We start from the raw sequence: 20,372 nt of genomic DNA, 5'->3' as shown, positions 1-20,372 counted from the left end.
AATTTTTTTTCATTACTGAATATCATTTTGTGAAAAATAATCATGACTGTTTATTTTTTTGTTTTTAAAATATAATTTTTAAGCTCTTAAGGTACTTTTCAGCTTAATTCTTATACTATTAACTATTTGAAGAAAAAAACAGCAACAAAAGTTGATGGAGATATGAAATTTTGAAATATAAACTTACAAGTATTTTTTGTTAAATAATAGTTATTTGTTCAATAGAGAATTACCCTTGTAATAAATTTTTTAAGTGATTCTGTCAAGATCTCCCAACAAACCCTCTATAGCTATTGTGTCTCTCCTTAGGGCATTAACACCATAAGCTTTTCTGATCGTTCAAAGTGAAGTCATTAATTTGGATGTTTAGATTATACAGAGGGTTATTTGTTAGGGAAAATACATAACAGTAATATATTTACTTCATGCCAAAGTTATCCACAGAACTATTTTTTTCAGAGTTACGAGTATATAATTTGAATTTGAATGTCAATCAATGAAATAGAAATGTAGCCAGCATAGGAAGGTGTTGAACATACAGAATTCTTTGTATATTTGTATCATTGTCATATAATAGTCAAATGTTTGGCACAATATATAATAGATGATGTGCTCCATATTAGCTCCACTGAGATTTTGTCAAGGACACAAAAGGATTCCTTGGAAAATGCCCACATATTTTGAATATTGATTTTAACAGTGATTTACAAAAGGTCTGAATAGGATGATAATTTGCAAAAGTAAAAAGGACAATTATGACAATTGCAATGTACACTAATCAAAAAATCAATTAGCATAAAATTCATTTATTTATACTACTGAATTACTGAGACTTTTATGAAACTATTCATTATTTCTCACCATTTTTGAACACTGTCTAGAAATTTTATACATTTACATGTATCTCCATGCAGAGCCAAATTTCTACGAACTGCAATAAGTTTTGATATATTCTGTCTGATTGTTTTATCTTAGTGGAGCTTAAATGATATATATATATATATATATATATATATATATATATATATATATATATATATATATATATATATATATATTCTCAATCAATAGAATTGACATTTATGGCTCCTATTCCTGAATCCATCTTAGTCAAGTTTTGTAGTATGAATGAACAAAAACAACAAATAAAAATAAATAAATAATGAAAGAAAAATAGAAAGAAAAAAAATCTAAAAATAACCTTTTGACATCTGAAGAAAACAAAACTACAGGATTTGAGTCAATTTTCAGGTTTCAGATTTTTATTTTTTTTCATGCAGATTATTTAGTTTTGTATTTAGACTAGACATCTTTAAGTATTCTTAGTCTATATATAGAAAAAGCGTAACTTTATGCACCAATGCTACTTTTAATGCAGATATAAATTTTATCAGATTCAACAATGATTGCTTTGAAATATACATTTTATGTGATTTGCAGTGGGCACTTCTGTAACTTTATCTTCGAAACTAACTATGTGTTTATGTATAAATGTGTGATGAATTTTTGAAACTTTTTTTTTTTGTTTTAAATTTCATTAAATCCCCTCGCAACAAAATTGGATGGAAGTGCCAATAGAGTGTTAATGTTTTTTAACCTTGTTATTTTGAATCCTTGAATATATCAAAGTTTAATCTAAGTCCCGACAAGTTTGAGATAGCGAGGTATTTGTAAGCTAGACTCCTCTGTTGCGAGGGGATTCTCCATTATGTGGAGATAATGTCTTTTCTGCTTTTGACTCATTTTATTTTTCACTCTGTTGATGCCTTTCTTGACTTCATTTTTAATTATAGTAATTCAAATGTCGTTAGGTAAGTCGTTGATATTGTAGAGAATTGTACTGCCACAGATTTCCTTATAGTTCACCAATGTAAAAGTTCCAGTGCACTTTTTTCCCTTAATTAACTTAAAGTCACTAAATATCTAAGCCACTCTAATTTAAACATAAATATATCATGTACTTTATTTTCTTAGAAGTGTTAATTTGGACCAACATTACACAGTGATATGAACTTAGTTTAAATCAGGTTGTACTAGTCAGAGATTTTAAGTTAACATTATCCATTTTGTTATGATTTTTGAGCAGTCACTATAATTTTTCCTATTTAAAAAAAAAAAAAAACATGAAAAGAATTTTATTACCAGTATTTAAAAAAAAAAATCTTTAAAGATGGAAAGCATGTTTAAACAAGATGTATTTCTGAAACACTGATGCTCTGGTATGGCAGCTTTTGGCAAAGGTTAAAGTTTATCAAATGCAAGTCAAACTCCAAGGTCAAGGTCAAGAGATCAAAAATATTGTTACCAAAAGAAAGGACTTGTGTCAGTGGATATACCTAATAAATATGAAAGCCCAAGCATCAAACATTCAACAGTTATGGTCAAGGTTAATGTTTTCTAAAAGTGGGTCAAAGGTCAAGGTCAAAGAATCAAAATTAATGGTATGCAGTGGAAGACCGTGTCATAAGAAATACACATGCAAAATATAAAAGTTCTACCACCAACCATTCAAAAGTTATAGCAAAGGTAAAAGTTTTGCAAAAGTAGGTCAAACTCCAAGGTCAAAAGGTCAAAATTGTTGATAAACAAAGGTAGGTCTTGTCACAAGTAACATGCATGTGAAATTTGAAAGCCCTAGTACTAACTGTTCAAAAGTTATGGCCTAGATTAAAGTTTTTTAAAAGTGGGTCAAACTCTAAGGTCAAGGTCAAAAATATTTACACCCATGGAAAGATCTTGTTACGATGAATACACATGTGAAATACAAAAGCCTCAGCACCAATTGTTCAAAAGTTATGGCCAAGGTTAAAGTTGGGTAAAATTTTGCAGAAGTGGGTCAGACTCCAAGGTTTAGGTTAAGAGGTCAAGGTATGTTGGTACCAAAAGGAAGGTCTTGTCACAAGGAATCACATGTGAAATATGAAAGCCGTAGCTTCAACCAATCAAAAGTTATGGGCAAGGTTAAAGGTTTTGCGGACAGACAGACAGGGCAAAAATTATATACCCCTGAATCTTCAATTACGGGGGCATAAAAATGACGTAAAGTCTGAAATAGTCCCTCCAATGTCAGAAAAAAGATTTTGGCCCAGGAAAGTCCCCATGTGTAGTACTTGCTACTTGACAAAAATTGCTTGTAAAAGCTTGGAAGTATACCAGCAAATACTGTTGCATCAGTAAAGTGTTGTACCCATATTTTTACTCCCAAGAAACTTTAAAGTCCAAAGGTCAAGGTAAAATTATATGGTAAATATTCTATGAATAATAAAAATTCTCTGAACAGGTCATTTTTAAGGTATAAATCAAGATGGAGTGAATGATTGACACATGGAAAGCCATATCTCTTAGGGTGACTTTTTTTGGGGGGAGGGGGTTTAAATTGGAGAGATAAGAGTTCCACTGAGTAGAAGTTACATGATGCTAGTGAATTTTGAGATAAAACAAGCTGTTGTCTGTGTGCTGTGAATCTGAGTGTTACACACCATTTTCCATACTAATTATTGGTATTGGGTTTTAAAATTTTGGCTTTGGGTTGACATGTATAGTCCTGTAAGATTATGGGTACCCTAGCTAGTATTTGAAACTTAGAGATGACTATTTTTTATAACCAAAAAAAAAAAAAGCCAATTAACACAGTTCTCTGGTTTTCCTTGAAGTCTCTTCTGATTAACTTTCAACAAAGATAATCCCATGCAACTAATGCTTCCCTGGTTTTATTTAAGGCACAACCTTTTTTCCTCTGAGATAATGTACATAAATGCTTTTTTATGGTCAGTTTATCAAAAAAGAAGTCACACTGACCCCTGGAAATTTAAGCAGGTACATGTGTATCAATGTTCACAGTGTTGCAAAAAATGTGCTATGTTATTTGAATTAAAATGATGTTGCAAGAGTTATAGTAAACTATAGTAGTTAAAATCCATGATACAGAAAGATAATTATTTCACTGAATTGTGTAAGAGATAAGATTTTATCATAACACACTTTCATCACATAGGTTGAAAAAAAAATGTGATAAATCTTACATAATGTGTATTGCCAGTGATGGACATTTACCTTCTTTGCTCATATCTTGATATATTTGGAATTTCAGTAAAAATTGCTAATCCAAAGAATTGCAAAATGTACAAGTTTTCAATGTAAACCAACTGATTAGCTAGAACTAGAAATATAAAATGCTCAAGAAATTAACATTATTGTTAAGTGAATTAAGTGAACAAGTGGCAAAGTTTCTAAATTAAGGCAGAAATGATCAGTTATATGGATGTTTAAGTGTTAACACAGCATATGAATAATGGAATTACTGTTCTGATCACACAGTGGGAAAATTGGGTAAGTAGAGTTGATGTCATATGTCCCATTATCATGGTAATCGAAGACGTTTCATGCATGGACAATTCATAATTAAATATACCCATTGATCATCAAAAATCTGTATAATTGATGAACACCCTGAGCACTTTCCCATGATATTAAATATGAACAACACACCTCTATACACCTCAATACACAAAGTGGCAGGGAGGAGCAATGTGGGAAATAACAGTTTATTTCAAAACAGGCCAAAAAATGAAAAGATTATAAGATACATATACACCCCAATGTACTATGATCTGATTTTAAAACTTGGTTTTTAGTTCAGCTTTGTCACTCACATGACCTTTGCTATCTGTTTTCATGTGTCGTCAGTCATCCATTAACATTTGAACATTTTTAGCTTCTTCTCTAGAATGGCTTAGCTAATTCGAACCAATTTTTGGCTCATGGCATGTATGGGTCAAGAAGAACATGAATTATGAATTCCATAGTCTTTGCCTCCCTGAGGCCTTAGGAATAGGGCCAAAACCATCAAAATGAATGCTTTACTCGTGGGTACATGTCTCGATCTACTTAAATTATGAAATTCATGGCCAGTGGGTCAGGGGTTCTAATGTTATGGTGGTGCTCTATTACATAATCATATAGTGAAATATGCCATAATTCTTTGAAAATCATATCCCCTACTCCTAGGCATGTAGCAGGCAAACAAACTACTTAGTTGTTAAAAGCAAGGGTGTTTTTATCAGATTTGAGAAATAGGAACATTTTTACTCTACTGAGGGGAATACCCTTTCCTTTTGATAATTCAGCTATGCTAATTATAAATAAACAAATATGTTGTACTAACTCTGGTGATTGTTAAGGCCCTTTGACCTCTTGTCTTTATATAGAGCCACAAATTAGAGGCATTTGCACATCAAAAATTCCAAATGCAAGTTCTGATGAATTTAATCCATTTTGAATAGACCAAAATGATGTTGAGTTCAATTGTAGAAATCTTGCTTTTTGTAAATGAATTTAAAAAAATCTTTTATCAAAATTGGCAGATTTACATCTTTTAGAATTTTTTTTTGAGAGAAAAATGAACAAATGTAGCCACATCCATCAGAATTATTTTCAAAACCATGTTTTAGAAATGAAAGAACTAGTATAAGAGAACATAGAGATTAGAGATTGCTTAGTGACACAAGAGGTGTCCACTTTCAGCATGAGAAAAAATTATATGAAATAAAGTAAGTGCATTTAGAAGGGAAAACAAGTCAAGCTTAAAAACAATAAATCTTGGATGCTAAAATTTCTGTTTTAGTGTGTGTCAAAAAATTTTGTAATCATTTTAAACTTTATAGTAATTAATCCCCATATTTTTTGTTTGAAGAAATAAGTTAAACTTTTTGGGGATACACTTTTTTGTATCAATTGGTATACTGCTACATGTGGAAGAAAATAATAAAAAACCAAGTTTTAATATCAGTAAAAAAATAAATCAGGAAATTGAATTTAAATTAGCCAGTCATATTCATGTGTGAGATTAATAAAACTAAAACCTATTTCTCTTTCATGCCTGCTTTATTTAATAAATATTTGATGGATATGTATTATTGGATCATGGTGACTGCATTGTCTCAAGCCACGGTCCGGAGTCCGCATATAGCTTTCTCCTACCCGTGGCTGCTTGATCACAAAAATGTCGTAATCTTGAATATTTATGCCTCTATATTGTGATGTCATGTTCAGCCAGTGACAATGTTTGTTTCCATCACAATTAATTGAAATCAACAATTGACATCAACAGTATACAAGAAATCTTTTATATACTGTGATTATGTATTGAAAGGTCATGTCACAGTTCATTATCTGACTATACTTTACTCACATTGGTCAATATTTTAATGAGCTATGACATATTCTCTTCTCATTCAACCATGTCCAGAATGGGAGAGGATCATACTTTTTGGCCGTGGTTTGCGACAATGTGGTGACTTTTGTATGTAAATTTCCAAATCTTATCTTGATGTAACTGTTTGACCAGACAAAATTTATTACTGTTGGTCTAAAGATAACTCATCTCAATTCTCATACTGACATTGTGATCACAATTGATGGTATGAAAGATGTAAAGATTAAGAAAGAGATTTATCACAATTTGTTAGTTTAAATTGTTTGATTTTGAAGTTGAAATATATAAGGCATTTTGATGGCATCAACATGAGACATGATTTATAATTTTACCTAAAGATTACTGCAAAGTTTTCAGGAAAAAAATGCCTATACTTTTTTCAGCATTAAGGAGGCAGTGTAAGAAATAGCAAACTTGACTTGTATATATACAGTGTACTGCTAACAATGCACAATCATTTTGAATTCAACATTTTTGTTACCAACACAATTGATGTCCGTGTGGTGACGTCTATATCCACATGTTGTTACCATGGTAACCATGCATGTATAATCGACAACAGTGGACAGTTCTATATTGTGTCCATATTGTGTACATATATACAATTTGATTTTTGGAAAGTACGTTATACATAAATGCAATTTTTTGGTGAACCTGCACTGCAAACCCCAAAGCAAGGCTAACAATGTGTATTATGTGGAAAGATTGACCAATTATGTTATGCTGAATGGAATAGTATTACACAGCTTGAAGAATTTACGTCAACATTTTATTTTTGAATATTTCTCCAAACACATCCCATTCCTAACACAATTTTCAAAACAGCATCCATCTTGCCAGTGAAGCTTATACAATTGCTCAGTCCCTTGAATATTGTTGAACAGCTTTACAGTGTATATTAAATATGAATGAAAACAAAAGTTTAAACACTACCCAAGGTAATGTATTAAAAGAATATGATAAAGTGCATGATTCATACAGAATGAAATTTAACTGGAAATTTTGCCCCAAACAATTAGTTTGTAGATTGTGTTGTAGTGATGTATAAAGAAAGACAACTTTAATGACTTGTCAGAGTATTGTCGTAGGAGTTACCTACCTTTAATTGTCTCTATCTTTTTGGTTTATCTGTCCTTTTCAATGTTCACAGCTTTGTTGTTCTGTGTTATACAGCGCTAGCTGTAGCCCACGTTTAACTGCTAGGAAATGCGTAATTAACTTTGTATAATTTGTGTACTTTGTAGAGATACTGCCAGCAAGAACCTGAACACAATCAAATCTATGAGGGTCCTTAGAGTGTTACGTCCACTGAAAACAATCAACCGAGTACCCAAACTAAAGGTCTGTACTTCAAAGTAGCCTGTCATAATACAAAGCAAGTCTGTGTTTAAGCTTTTAACTAAAATGTTCACTTAGTCATAGATATATGTCTACCTGTAAATGGGTTTCACTCCAATGATTTGCTAGTAAGGATGTGAATTACATGTACCATATTTGGGAATAAAGTTAAATGGTTATTATCTGTTTTTAAGCCAATCAAAGGCATAATAAATTGTATAATTTGTGTATATTGTATTCTGAATCAGTGTTAACTAAACTCATGTCTTCAAATAAGAAATGAACAAAAAGGAATAGCAACATTTTTCAGTAGGTTGTCACTTACAGAAAATTGCCATGATGTATTTGTAAATTTCAAGTTGTTTCTGTACAAAAATGGATGTCTCCCCCAGTCCCCAAATATACCCTTCCTTGTACAGAAATGACTGTGATGGAATAGTACAGATTTATAACCTTTTCAAGATTTGTAAATATTGTATAATAACCTTTGCATGGTGACCTTGACCTCTGAGAAATGACCTTGAGTAGAGATGATGATCTGTCACTCAATCATGGCCAAAAAGATACCTAAGTTGAAATTCACTCCAGTAAATGGTTCTAAAGATATAAGTCCTAGACAGTTTTGTGACAGAAAACCCTGGCAAATTCAGTATGCTCAGAAACTGTAACAACTTATTTTAATGAAAGAAAAGAGTGCATTTTTTTCAGCTATGCATGTTTTATGAAATGGACAATTCATAAAACATGCATAACTGAAAAAAAAAAATCACTATTTTCTTTACTGAAAAAATATAAGGCGTTACAGTTTCCTTAATTTGTGATCCATTATACATTATATATTAGGATTATGCATTCTTTTTTAATGTTTTTTTTTTAGGCTGTTTTTGACTGCGTTGTGAACTCTCTAAAAAATGTAGCCAACATCCTGATTGTATATATGTTATTCCAACTGATCTTTGCTGTCATAGCTGTTCAACTGTTCAAAGGGAAGTTTTTCTTCTGCACAGATGAGTCTAAAAGTACAGAGGAGGAGTGTAGGTTAGTGAAGAAACACACCAAATGTAGAGTAAAAATAATATTGTATAATAATAATAATTATAATAGGAGAAAATGCCTATATAAAGATTTCCAGTTTTATATGTATAGCATTTGCCTCATTTTGAATTAAAATATTGCAACATTAGTCACAATTTAACTGTGTTATATGTATTTTATTTATGGTATTATAAAATTTGGCTCTTAAATTTGGGGAAAAAAAAGTTATAAAATAATTTTTTGACTTTCAACAGGGGCCAGTTCTTTTACTATGAAGAGTTTGAAGACACACCCACCGTCAAAAATCGAGAATGGCTGCGACATGATTTTCACTATGATAACCTGTTTGAAGCCATGCTTACTTTGTTCACTGTCACTACTGGTGAAGGGTGGCCCAAGTAAGATTTCTCATCATTCTCTATACCCTCATTCCCTACCATTTTCAAATATTGAAAGAATGCATTTCAAAGAAAATTCTCAAGAAAACAAAAAGTTTAACAAGAATTTTCATACCCTTGCATTGAATTTATTTTTTTTTTAATCCCCTCACAACAAAGTTTAAGGGAATATTAACGTGCATGTGTGGAAGAGTGAGTGCATGCATGCACAATGGAAGTTGTGCAAGTAATCATGTGTTATTTGGGGGAGGGGGGTTACACTGGATGCCTCATGTACATCTTGTACCAAAGTTGTTCAAACCAAGCTTGCTTGGTGTCTATATGTATGGCTACTTAGTATAATGCATACTTCAAAATCTGCCTCTGATCAACATTTTATGGGTTGTTTGTTACATGTTAGAACAACCTTTATAGGTAGTTACTACACACAGTGTTCAGACTAAGCTTACATATCATGCTTTTATGTATGCTTTGTAAGGTACATGCATAAATGATGCTGAATTTGACCTGCAGTTGTTAAAGAGTGACTGGTTAAGGATAATGATTTCTCATTTTTTGATCAGTTAAACAGGAGAACACCACATTTAGGTTACGCTCAGTTCAATCCTTACTTATATCAGGTATAGTTTGGTCTGTATGCAGTATTTGAATTACAGTATATCATATTTAGAGAGGTCTCCACAGAGTGTTAGAAGATTTAATTTTTCTTCACATCAAAAATTTCAGTACTCACTAAATTGTATACTGATTTGAAACTTTCAATGACCTTCTTGATAATGATATAAAATAAACTGAGCAGAGAAATATAATCACTCTCATTATGAAATTTAGAGATCCAAGTTCATCATTATTAACTTCCTGATTAATTCTGTGCCTCTCCCCACAGCATCCTTCATCATTCCATGGATTCTACGTACGAGGACCAGGGCCCTAAGCCTGGAAACCGAATGGAGATGGCAATATTCTACGTTGTCTTCTTTATTGTTTTCCCTTTCTTCTTTGTGAACATCTTTGTTGCCTTAATTATCATCACTTTCCAAGACCAAGGAGAAGCTGAGCTTGAGGATGCACAGCTAGATAAAAATCAAGTGAGTCCAGTGTACTACACTCCTCCCCTTTTTTTGCAGAGTAGAAAAATGTAAATGTTTTATTTTCATACCGTTAGTTGTGCTTTAATTTTTTTTTTTTTTTTTCGAAAGTTGAAATTATAGAATTCTTGGTTATGTTTCATAAGCACAAATTTTTTTCTTTATTATTTTTTCTTTGCTTCTGCTTAAAAACTACAAAATGCCATGTATGCACTGCTTAAATACCTGAAGTTATCTGTTTGTCTGTTTGTTTGAAATTCTTGAAGTTGTTACATAAAGTGATACATTTTTAGTTATCAGCTATAGACGTAAGTAATACAAGGTGAATATGTGTTTATGATAATTAATTCACACTTCAAATACAAATGTGATATCACAGTCTTATGTGACAAAACTGCATCAAAGACTAACACAGAGGAGCAATTAACAGCACATGTGATACATGTCACCTACATGTTCAGAACAATCCAAACACAATCTTTGTTTCTGAAGATACAATTGACTATAAGAGATGTATTTATGAAACCATAATAATAATGAAAAAAAAAAAGGAAAATGAGCAAGCATTCACAGGAAGGGATATTTGTTGTGTACTATAAAATGCACTGAGGTACTAGTAAATGAAAATCATTTGATATTAATGAAAATTATAGCTACCTGTATTTTGTGTGATGGTGTATGCTAATAATTAATGTTGGATAATTAATATGCCGTGTTACAGTAATTAATGTATAGATTATATTTTTAACTAGAAAAAATTGTTAACAGCATGGAAATATAACTCTTGTGTGTGATTAAGCAGTACTCATGCAGGTTGTAACACCTGATGTAAAAATTCTGCATTCAATTTGAATGGATTTTGGTTTGTAAAATATCCTTAGAAAATACCATGTTAAAAACTAACTGCATATTTTGTTTTTACTCCACAGAAACAATGTATAGACTTCGCAATTAATGCTCGTCCCACCAGCCGATACATGCCGAAGAACAAGAAAACGATCAAGTACAAAATCTGGAAGCTGGTTGTGTCGACTAAATTTGAGTATTTTGTGATGACGCTGATTGCCTTGAACACAATTGTACTTATGATGAAGGTAGGTCTATTTGTTAATGTCAGATTGATTTACTATATCAGCTAGAAAAGAAAAATATCATTTATCTCAAAGATATTAAATCCTCTGTGAGAATTTATACTTAAAACTATATGAACTTAAATATTAAATTCTTAGCCAGAGTTATTTATTTTCAAGTGCTTCAGGGGAAATTTTCACTAAATGCAAAAAAATTTTCCTATTTTTTTTCCTTGGGATGTGTCATAATGAAAACAAGACCATATTTGAATATCATAATTTGTTTAAGTTAGTTGGATGGTCATTCTGTTTGGAAAACGAAGTTGATAACAAATTCACTGTTGGGAGAGCTCGAGCCTTTTCCATGAAGCCTGAGAATACATAATGATATATTTTTATTACATGTATTATAAGTTTGTATCTATGAATTATTAAAATTTAATTGCTTCTTTGTGATAGTAGTTGAATTATTCATTCATTTGGTGTCTTTTTCTGAAGTTTTACTGACAATTTCCTTTCACAGCTTTGAAGGTAAAACAAAAAGACAAAATGATTGTGTTAAGAAATAAATACACATTGTCCAAAATTTGATTAACATTTAACTAATGGATTGTTTTTTTTTTTAAACTAATATTGTTTGTGAAACTTAAACAAAAATTAAAAAAAAAAAATAATTTTGTCAATGGTTAATTCATAAATGATGCTTTTGTTGAGTTGCCCTGGTTGTGAGATATAATTTAATATTTCTATGCAACAGCTGAAAGCTATTCTTATATGATATTAATTCTATAATTCTTTTCACTGTTAAAATGATACTTTAAAAAAAAACTTTTTAGGAATTACATATACTGGGTAAATTTGAAAAAAAAAAATTTCTGGAAAAAATTCAATGATAAAATGTCATATGTTGTTCGTTGACAGTATGAGGGAATGAGCAACGAATACAAGACGATCCTTAAATATCTAAATATGGGATTTACGATCATGTTCTCAGTAGAATGTACCCTAAAGTTGATAGGGTTCGGAAAGGTAACCAGTGGTCTGGGGCAACACCTTTTTTTCTCATTTCTCACAAGTCTTCAGTAACTACTTGAACAGTCATACATCTTATCAGTCACTGATAATTTTAAAAATCTATTTAATTAGATTTATTTGATAAGTAATATTTTTCTGGATGTTGCAATTTTAATTGTTATGAATTTTATGCAGAAATAAACGAATGATTGGAAAATGGTGTTTGGAGAAATTTGATCTCTAGTATTTCATGTGCATATTGTGTGCTCAAACTTTACTGATAAAATGTATGACTATTTTGCATTCATATTTAATAGGATATGAATTAATATATCACTTTTACAAAGTATTTTATAATCTAGAGTTTATTATTGAAAGTTAAAACAGAGATCAAAATATTGTGCAGAAAATTTCTAGATTATAGAATATTTGATGGGAATGGTTCACGATTACGGAGGCACATTTAGCAACTGTGTGTACCTGTTCTATATCAGTTGTAAATGATTGTCACCATATTCTTGTATCTTTCTAATACTTTTACATTACAAATTTTAGTTCATTTTGCACATTCATATAATGTAAACCACTATTCACACTTATTATATATCAATGATTTAAGCACGTATTCATGTTCAAGTCAATTTCAAGTTCATTGATTTAAGCATGTATTCAAGTTCAAGTGAAAAACCAAGGTTAATATTTCAAGCAACTGTAAATATAAAAGAATTAATTGAGAAGATATTTTAAAAAAACAAAAGTGAAATGACATTTTGTAGTAAAAAAAAAATTTACTTGCACTAGCTGTAATAAATGTGATGTGGTTTACCTTCACATGGCAATTTTGAAATCTTTGGCTCGAATCATCAATCACTGGATGCACTTGGTGACAGGCTCATTGTATGAAGCTTATGGGAGCAGGCCTGTCTGATTTCAACAGTTCATTTTGCTCTATTCTTTATGCTCAGCTGTTCTTTTTTCCTTATTTCTCTTTTTCATGAAATCAGTATGGTTGTTTTAAAACACTAGACAAAAGTTCATACAGTTGGCAGCTGGAAAAGCTTCTTTGAAATTCTTTCAAATTTCTACATAAACATTTTCAATTGATAAAAATCATTGATTAAAAAAACATGATTTTCTAGTGATTGGAATTTTATTTTAAATTGAACTTGAATCTGTAATGAGAACTTTTGTCCTTTGTGTGGTATGTCTCGGATTGTAGGTGCATTTTGATGAGTGTTGTAGCAGAATTTGCTAACCATCACATTATTTATTTAGAATCTCTTTGCTACCTCTTTAAACCAAACATTTTTAACTGCCTTGATTTCAGTTCAGCAACAAAACTAGTGGTGATACGGGCCAGGGCCAAGGCCAAGAATTCCAAAATAATCAAGAACAGCATAAATACGAACGAGTTTTGATTTCGATAAATATAATATTCACCATCCTCTTCACTATTGAGTGTGTATTGAAGCTACTCGCGTTCGGAATCAAGGTTTGAAATGTCAATTTGTACACAATATTCCGTCTCATACGTTGTTACATTTTGATTTCAGAAGTTGTCATATTTTTCCCTATCTTCACATGGGCATACAAACCATGTTTCAGCATATTAGCAGTGCAACACATTTTTCGAAATTATGAGCAGAAATGCTTTTGCTTTATCACTTTCTCAAATAATTCATTGGATAAACAAGTAACAAATTTCAAGAGATTTTTAAGAGATATTCAAGGATCTTTTCTTTGAAAAGAAATGTGTTGACAGGACCTCCTGATTGGGTGTTGTCATTGTGAAAACATCGCAGACTCAGGATTTGCCTTCTTTGTGTTTAAGTCTCTAGTCAATGATAAAGTATCAGTCAGTGATTAATGTTAAGGGCGTAAAATGCTGGCACATTCAAAGATCTTTTACATTATTATATATACTAGGCATTCGAACTGTTAATTGCCTGATTTAACAAACAAAACAAAATACTTTTATTTTTACTAATTCACCCTAATCGTTGATGGAGTAATTCAAATATATTTTATCATCAGCACTAAGAATTAACTCGGATGTAAACAGAAAAAAAAATGGATATTATTGCACAGGATAGAAATTTCTAAGTATATGAACTGAGAAAATGTATCATCTGTATTTTTGCACCTCAGTGATACACAGTATACAACAGTATTATAAGGATAGAAAATTAATCTATCTATAGTCACTTTGGATATGTTAGTTTCTGTGAGAACTTACAGAGAATTTGTTTTATAGCTAGCTCTTGATAGCACACAATGTCAAGCTTCATCCTGCTTGTTAAATCTCTGGGAGAATATGAACATATACTCCTACTTTTCAATATTAGAACACTAATGTTGCTCCCAGAAGAGATGATTCTGTTCTAAAAAAAAAAAAAAGGTACTTTTTCTGTTTTCAAAGTGGAAAAAATAAAACACAAGCACATGCACCACTTATTTAGGAAATAGAAGAAGGCATATCCAGAGTAATCCCCCTTTATTTGCTTACGTGTAGTCTAAATTGTGAACCGTTGTTGGCTTCCCCTTGTGTCTATATTTATACATATATAAATATTTCTAAGTCACCTATATTTTCTGTTGTTGATTTATATTTCAATAGTTTGTTGGCAAAGTTTATTAAAGAGCCCTTGTACAGAATCTGTAAGTATCAGGTTCCATTGGAGAAAAAAAAATAATAATAAATAGCAATGTTTGGCCACGTAAGTCAAATCTTGTTTATTTAATTGCTGAATTGAAATTTATTCTTTTTTTTTTTCAATTTGCATCCCTTAATAGTTTGAAGGAACATGCAAATTTTCTGTTCACATCCTGTGTATGCTTGATTTTTCTTTACCAGCTTTTCTTATTATTTCATCCTCATAATTCAAGTTTTATTATTCAAAATTGTCATTAAAATTATTTAACAAAAAATAATAATATTAATGATGTAACATTTATCAAAGACACAAGTAAATATGTTTTTTTTAATTTTCGAAAGTTAAATGAAACTTAAAATCTTCAATCTCAATTACATTTCAAGTACAGTGTATTTTTAATGGAAAAGAATTCGTTGAACTTACATCTTAATAAGATTTGGTAAATTTTTTTTTTTTTTTTTTTATTTGCTCATACAGAAAACCTGATGTTTTTATTGTTTTTTCCACAGAATTATTTCCATGACCCTTGGAATGTCTTTGACTTCATAACAGTAGTAGGCAGTATCATTGATGTTTTAGTCAATGAGTTTGGGGTAAGTGGACCTCCTTGCTTTATGCCAATAATTGTTTTGTTGTTTTTTTTTTTTTTAAATAAATGTGATTGTTCCAGCTACAACATCACTGTTGCACCACTGAAAATGTTTGTTTTGGCAAGAAATATAAGAAATAATGTACTTTAAATGCTTGTAGGGGAAAAAAACAACATTGCAGAGTAATTTTGTCTGAATTAAAGTCAACTCTGTATTTAAATGAATGCTTTAACTTACACATATCACCTAGCATTGCTAGATTCAATTTTCCCTGGAGAAAATTGCGGCCTTTGGGCCATGTGAAATACTATAAACTTGAATTTTGTCTGCTTGACCGTTTTAGGAATTATTGTCTTCAAAAGACGATAACGGAGAGGTTTGTTTACTTAATAATTTGATAGTTTATATAATGAAGGAAAATGCAATTTACATTTTTGCACCATAGATTTATATTCAAATCTGATTGAAATACAGCATGCCCTCACACAATGTGTATACATTCATTTCATGAAGAAAGAAAAACTGCAAATTCAACACTCTAATATATATGACTTAAATCACCTAAATACTATAAATAGTGAAAAACTGTATGGACATTTCTATCAGATTTGCATGTTGAAGAACTTTTCACATTTTTAGACAATGTATGTTAAAAATTAAGGCCCTTTTAGTAATGGTTTATAGTGCATTACACTACCCTAGCGTAGCTCATCTGAGCACAGCACGTTTAATGTCAGTGGAAGATGTTTTATGCTTGTATAATGATTTTTTTCCCTTGGATCTCTTGATAGAAGAAATACATTGTAACTACACTACATAGTATACACCCTGGATCTTGTTTATTTATTTTTTTAAGGAAACATATATGTGACCTTCATGTTTGTTGTCTGCCATACTTCAAAACTCCAACTTGCAAACAAATTCTCTGTCGGAGGGAATATTTTGATGTAGATGTATGGATTAGTATATTGATGATCTACTGTAAACATTTATTAGATGCACTGACACAATGTACATGTTGAGGGCTCATCATGTGGTTGCACTTAATGCACTGTTCATTATTATATGAGTGTCAGTATTTGTACAATTTACAAAGTAACCATTATTATTCTCATTATGATATTTTGTTGAAAAATTAATTTCTATTTTCTTATCACAGAACAGTCTTTAAATATACGTAGGCTGTTTGGAAATTATCCAGACATGATTTACTTTAACTCCATGAAAAGAAAGGGATCAATTCACCACCATTTTATCAAGAACAAGTAAAACAAAACTACAATACATGTATTTCTAGTTAATTGCATCACAAAAGTTCCAGTGATATCATACAGTTACACATGTCCATTGACAGGAAGCAGTCCGCAGAAATTATCATTACAGCAGTTTAACGTCACTTGAGTCGTATTCTCTGATTAAAACGATCAGGAAGCGATAACTCTTACTTTTTTGTCATATCACTTTAAAATATTCTAAAAATCATACTCTCTCTTCACTTAAACCCTTTTTTTTTTAAAAAATTATACGTTGTATGTTGTTGCTAGCCCAGTGTCAAATTGTCATGAAATGTCATTTAGTGTTTGACTCTATAAGCATCATGTGCTGCACTGAGTATAGTACAGCTGAATTTAAGTTATTTGGTCCACAATAACTGAGGGTCGTCCAGCTCCTCTGCTCTCATTCTTGTTGAACAATTTGTCAGAATAATGTATATGCCAATGCTAAACTAAAGCCTTAGTCAGTTTCCTTTGCATTGTTTATGTTTAAGCAGGTCCTTGGTCTGAACAGGAGTTCTCCTCAGTGCTACACAAAATTTTATGTATGCCTGCTGCTCCACCTTGACATCAAAATTCTGATTTTTTTTTACTGTGATGATCTCTATATTTCTGATAAATTCTATCAAACTTGAACAAAATGAAGTCAAAATAGAATTGAAAAATTGTTATTTAAATAATTTTCCCACTTACTATGGGTCGACCAGAACTTGGTACATAGCAAGTACTGTCACTTTCATGATCTGATTTGGTGACCACTCCAAGTACCCCTTCCATCAAAACACTAATATACATGTACCATTAAAAAAAATAATATTTCTCAAATATTTCTTTCATTTAGTGTTCACAAAAAGGTGAACAAACACAATATCTCAGTCATTTCTGAACAGCCCTTATACATATATAATTGTGGAAAATTTGTGTGTGTGTGAAGTATGATAGTGTGTGTGTGTTTTTAGTTAGTTTTTTTTTTTGGGGGGGGGGGGGGGGAGGGGGGGGGGGATTCATGATGCGACAGATTTCCAGCAAATTTGATTTTCATGAATATAAAGTACAAAAATGCATCTGCAGGTAATCTGATATATAAATACATGTACTATTGCTGTTAAATCAGAGTTGTTTGCCACTCGGAGAATAAGAAACTTTGGCATTTGTCCAAATTGTTAGATTATTATTTCGGGAAGGGGGTCTCTTGATTATTCTTAAAATTGCTATTAAATAGTTTTCAATTTTGTTAGGCATAGGGGAGTGAAATAAAAATGGGTACAAAAATGATCAGTTTAAGGACATGTATTGAATGCATTTCTTGCTCATTTTGCTTTTATGACAAAAAATGAAAATTTGATGTGAAATGCCTGAATAGATAGTTTAACGTCGAGAGACGCTTGTGTGGAAATCCTGGATAGGCGTCGAGAGGGGCTTGTGAGGGGGAAAGAGTTAATTGTTGATACATGTTTCACACTACCTTGGTGTATTTGTGATGTGGCAAAAGTGCATCATCTTCAAACCATTGCATAAATATAGGAATGAATTGATTGCAGGTACTTGATGTGCTATTCTTGACAACAGATGCATGATATTGCCTACGATATGGAACCCAATGCCTCAAATTGTACAAAAATATATAGATTACTCTATGTCTGTTTACAATATAGGCATGTTAAAGGTGAAATCACTGCATGGATAGCTCTTCTCTACATTATGTATTTAGTCTTTTCTCATTCAAATTTTTTTTTTTAAGTTTCTATCTCTGTATCATAAAAAAATATATCATAAAATCACAAGTTCATGTAGTGATCACAATCAAACAAAAACTGTGTTTGTATAACATTAAAAAAAATTAATTCCTCCCTTGAATAAGAAAATTAAAAATTGTTTACATCTTTTTAACAAAAATAAATTGTCCCACCCTCCTGACTTTAGGAGTGTGAAATTTTGAGTTAATATTGGTCAGATTTAGTAAATATTCATTGAATGCACATGTATAAAAACTTTCAAAAGTTTGTGACATCATGTAAACTAAGTACCATTGGCTCACCATTAGCCTTACATATTAACACAGTGTAAATAGAAGTCATGCAATGTAAATAAAAGAGGATACATCCCTGATATCTGTCAATGCCTATTTTTGAACAAAAAACTTTTTTTTCTCGCAAAGTGAATCAAAAAGGTCTATTACATGTCTTCATGATTAAAACAATACTTAGAACATGTGTATTTGATACTGTTTCCAACCCATTTTTTCCAGTCATATAACTCGATGTTCAATGTTGGTGTGTTCCGACTGTTCAGGGCTGCCAGGCTGATAAAACTCCTCAGACAGGGATACACTATACGTCTGTTACTCTGGACATTTCTACAGTCTTTCAAGGTAATAATCTCTGTTCCCCCCTCCCCCCTCCCCTCTCTCTCTCTAAAACAGATGGTGATCATGAAAAATAGCAGTTACTAAAACTCGGTCTATATTACAAGCTATAGAACAACTTGTTAGTTATTTTCAGCAGTTATTTACAAATACATTCAAATCTCATTATCTGGTAACTCCATGAGACTGAGAAAAATATCTGAGGATACAAGATATCAAGGGTAAAATACTTGAAGAATAAGTGGTTGGGACTTCCAAATCACTTCAACATATCCATGGTTTTCGAAATATCAGTGTTTGAGGTACCAAAGTTCAACTTTAGTCACTAATAATTTTGTAAATGTATATTACTTGTATAATTAACAACAGAAAATAATGACAAGGATTAGTCACATACAATGTAAAGATACCATTTAGAATTATTGATATGGTTTTTTTTTTCCTCCAGGCACTGCCTTATGTGTGCTTACTGATTCTCATGCTGTTCTTCATATTTGCCATCATAGGAATGCAGGTAAATTTTCTTAATTTATATTACTGGTAACCACCAAAATTTATGTTAAATACAAGGCATTCATTATAGAAGAATTATGCCAGCCACCAGGAACATCGCAAAGTTTTTAACACTGATAAACACCAAGATGAATTTTACTGAAAACCACTGCCTTGGTTTGTATATTAAATACATTTTCTGTTTTTTCAGGTGTTTGGAAATATCAAACTTGACTCTCAAACAGACATCAACAGACACAATAATTTTAGAAACTTCTTATATGCACTGATGCTTCTGTTTAGGTGAGCGTTCATTTGTATTTGCATGTCATGGGGAAAATATAGCATTTCATATTAATAGGATATTAAAAATTAACCCATTTTAGCCTTAAATATTTTATACCAGATAATATTGAGAACCAGTGATTTAAAACAAGAATTTTCCACAGATTTAATACCATTGATACCACATTTTTACTGAGGAAGTATTATTCCATGATCATTCCATTTATGTGCCTTTCACCTGTAATGATGATAGAAGTACTGAAGTGCTTATTTTAAAATGTCATCAATTATTTTCATTTCAATTCTTTTGTTCTAGATGTGCTACTGGTGAGAATTGGCAGGCAATAATGATGGCCTGTCTGTCAGGGAAACCTTGTGACCCAGAGTCTGGCCTTAACCCGCCCAAAACATGCGGAAGTTCAGCCATTGCCTATGTCTACTTCGTGTCCTTTATGTTTCTCAGTTCATTTCTCGTAAGATATTTTACATATGTTGATTGTAAAGTTTAGTTCTAAAATACATTAAGGTATGAAAGAAGAATACTGGTAGTTTTGA

General features: G+C 31.3%; 1 protein-coding gene across 1 annotated transcript in view; it reads left to right on the top strand.

The window, feature by feature from the left end:
• LOC133179013 (voltage-dependent calcium channel type A subunit alpha-1-like) overlaps window positions 1-20,372 on the top strand; it is a 60,411-nt gene that overhangs the window by 27,841 nt on the left and 12,198 nt on the right. The window contains exons 24-34 of the mRNA XM_061313689.1: window positions 7,459-7,555; window positions 8,430-8,590; window positions 8,842-8,985; window positions 9,872-10,073; window positions 11,003-11,167; window positions 12,065-12,172; window positions 15,321-15,404; window positions 18,924-19,046; window positions 19,489-19,554; window positions 19,744-19,835; window positions 20,134-20,290. Of these exons, the coding sequence (XP_061169673.1) occupies window positions 7,459-7,555; window positions 8,430-8,590; window positions 8,842-8,985; window positions 9,872-10,073; window positions 11,003-11,167; window positions 12,065-12,172; window positions 15,321-15,404; window positions 18,924-19,046; window positions 19,489-19,554; window positions 19,744-19,835; window positions 20,134-20,290 (1,399 nt within the window). The remainder of the gene's footprint in view (window positions 1-7,458; window positions 7,556-8,429; window positions 8,591-8,841; window positions 8,986-9,871; window positions 10,074-11,002; window positions 11,168-12,064; window positions 12,173-15,320; window positions 15,405-18,923; window positions 19,047-19,488; window positions 19,555-19,743; window positions 19,836-20,133; window positions 20,291-20,372) is intronic.

The sequence above is a fragment of the Saccostrea echinata genome, unplaced genomic scaffold (assembly GCF_033153115.1).
Source record: "Saccostrea echinata isolate AGI-Se365-2 ecotype Australia unplaced genomic scaffold, CSIRO_AGI_Sech_v1 ptg000004l, whole genome shotgun sequence".
NCBI lineage: Eukaryota > Metazoa > Mollusca > Bivalvia > Ostreida > Ostreidae > Saccostrea > Saccostrea echinata.
The sequence above is the reverse complement of the archived record's forward strand: the minus strand, read 5'-3'. Positions and strand labels throughout refer to the sequence as shown.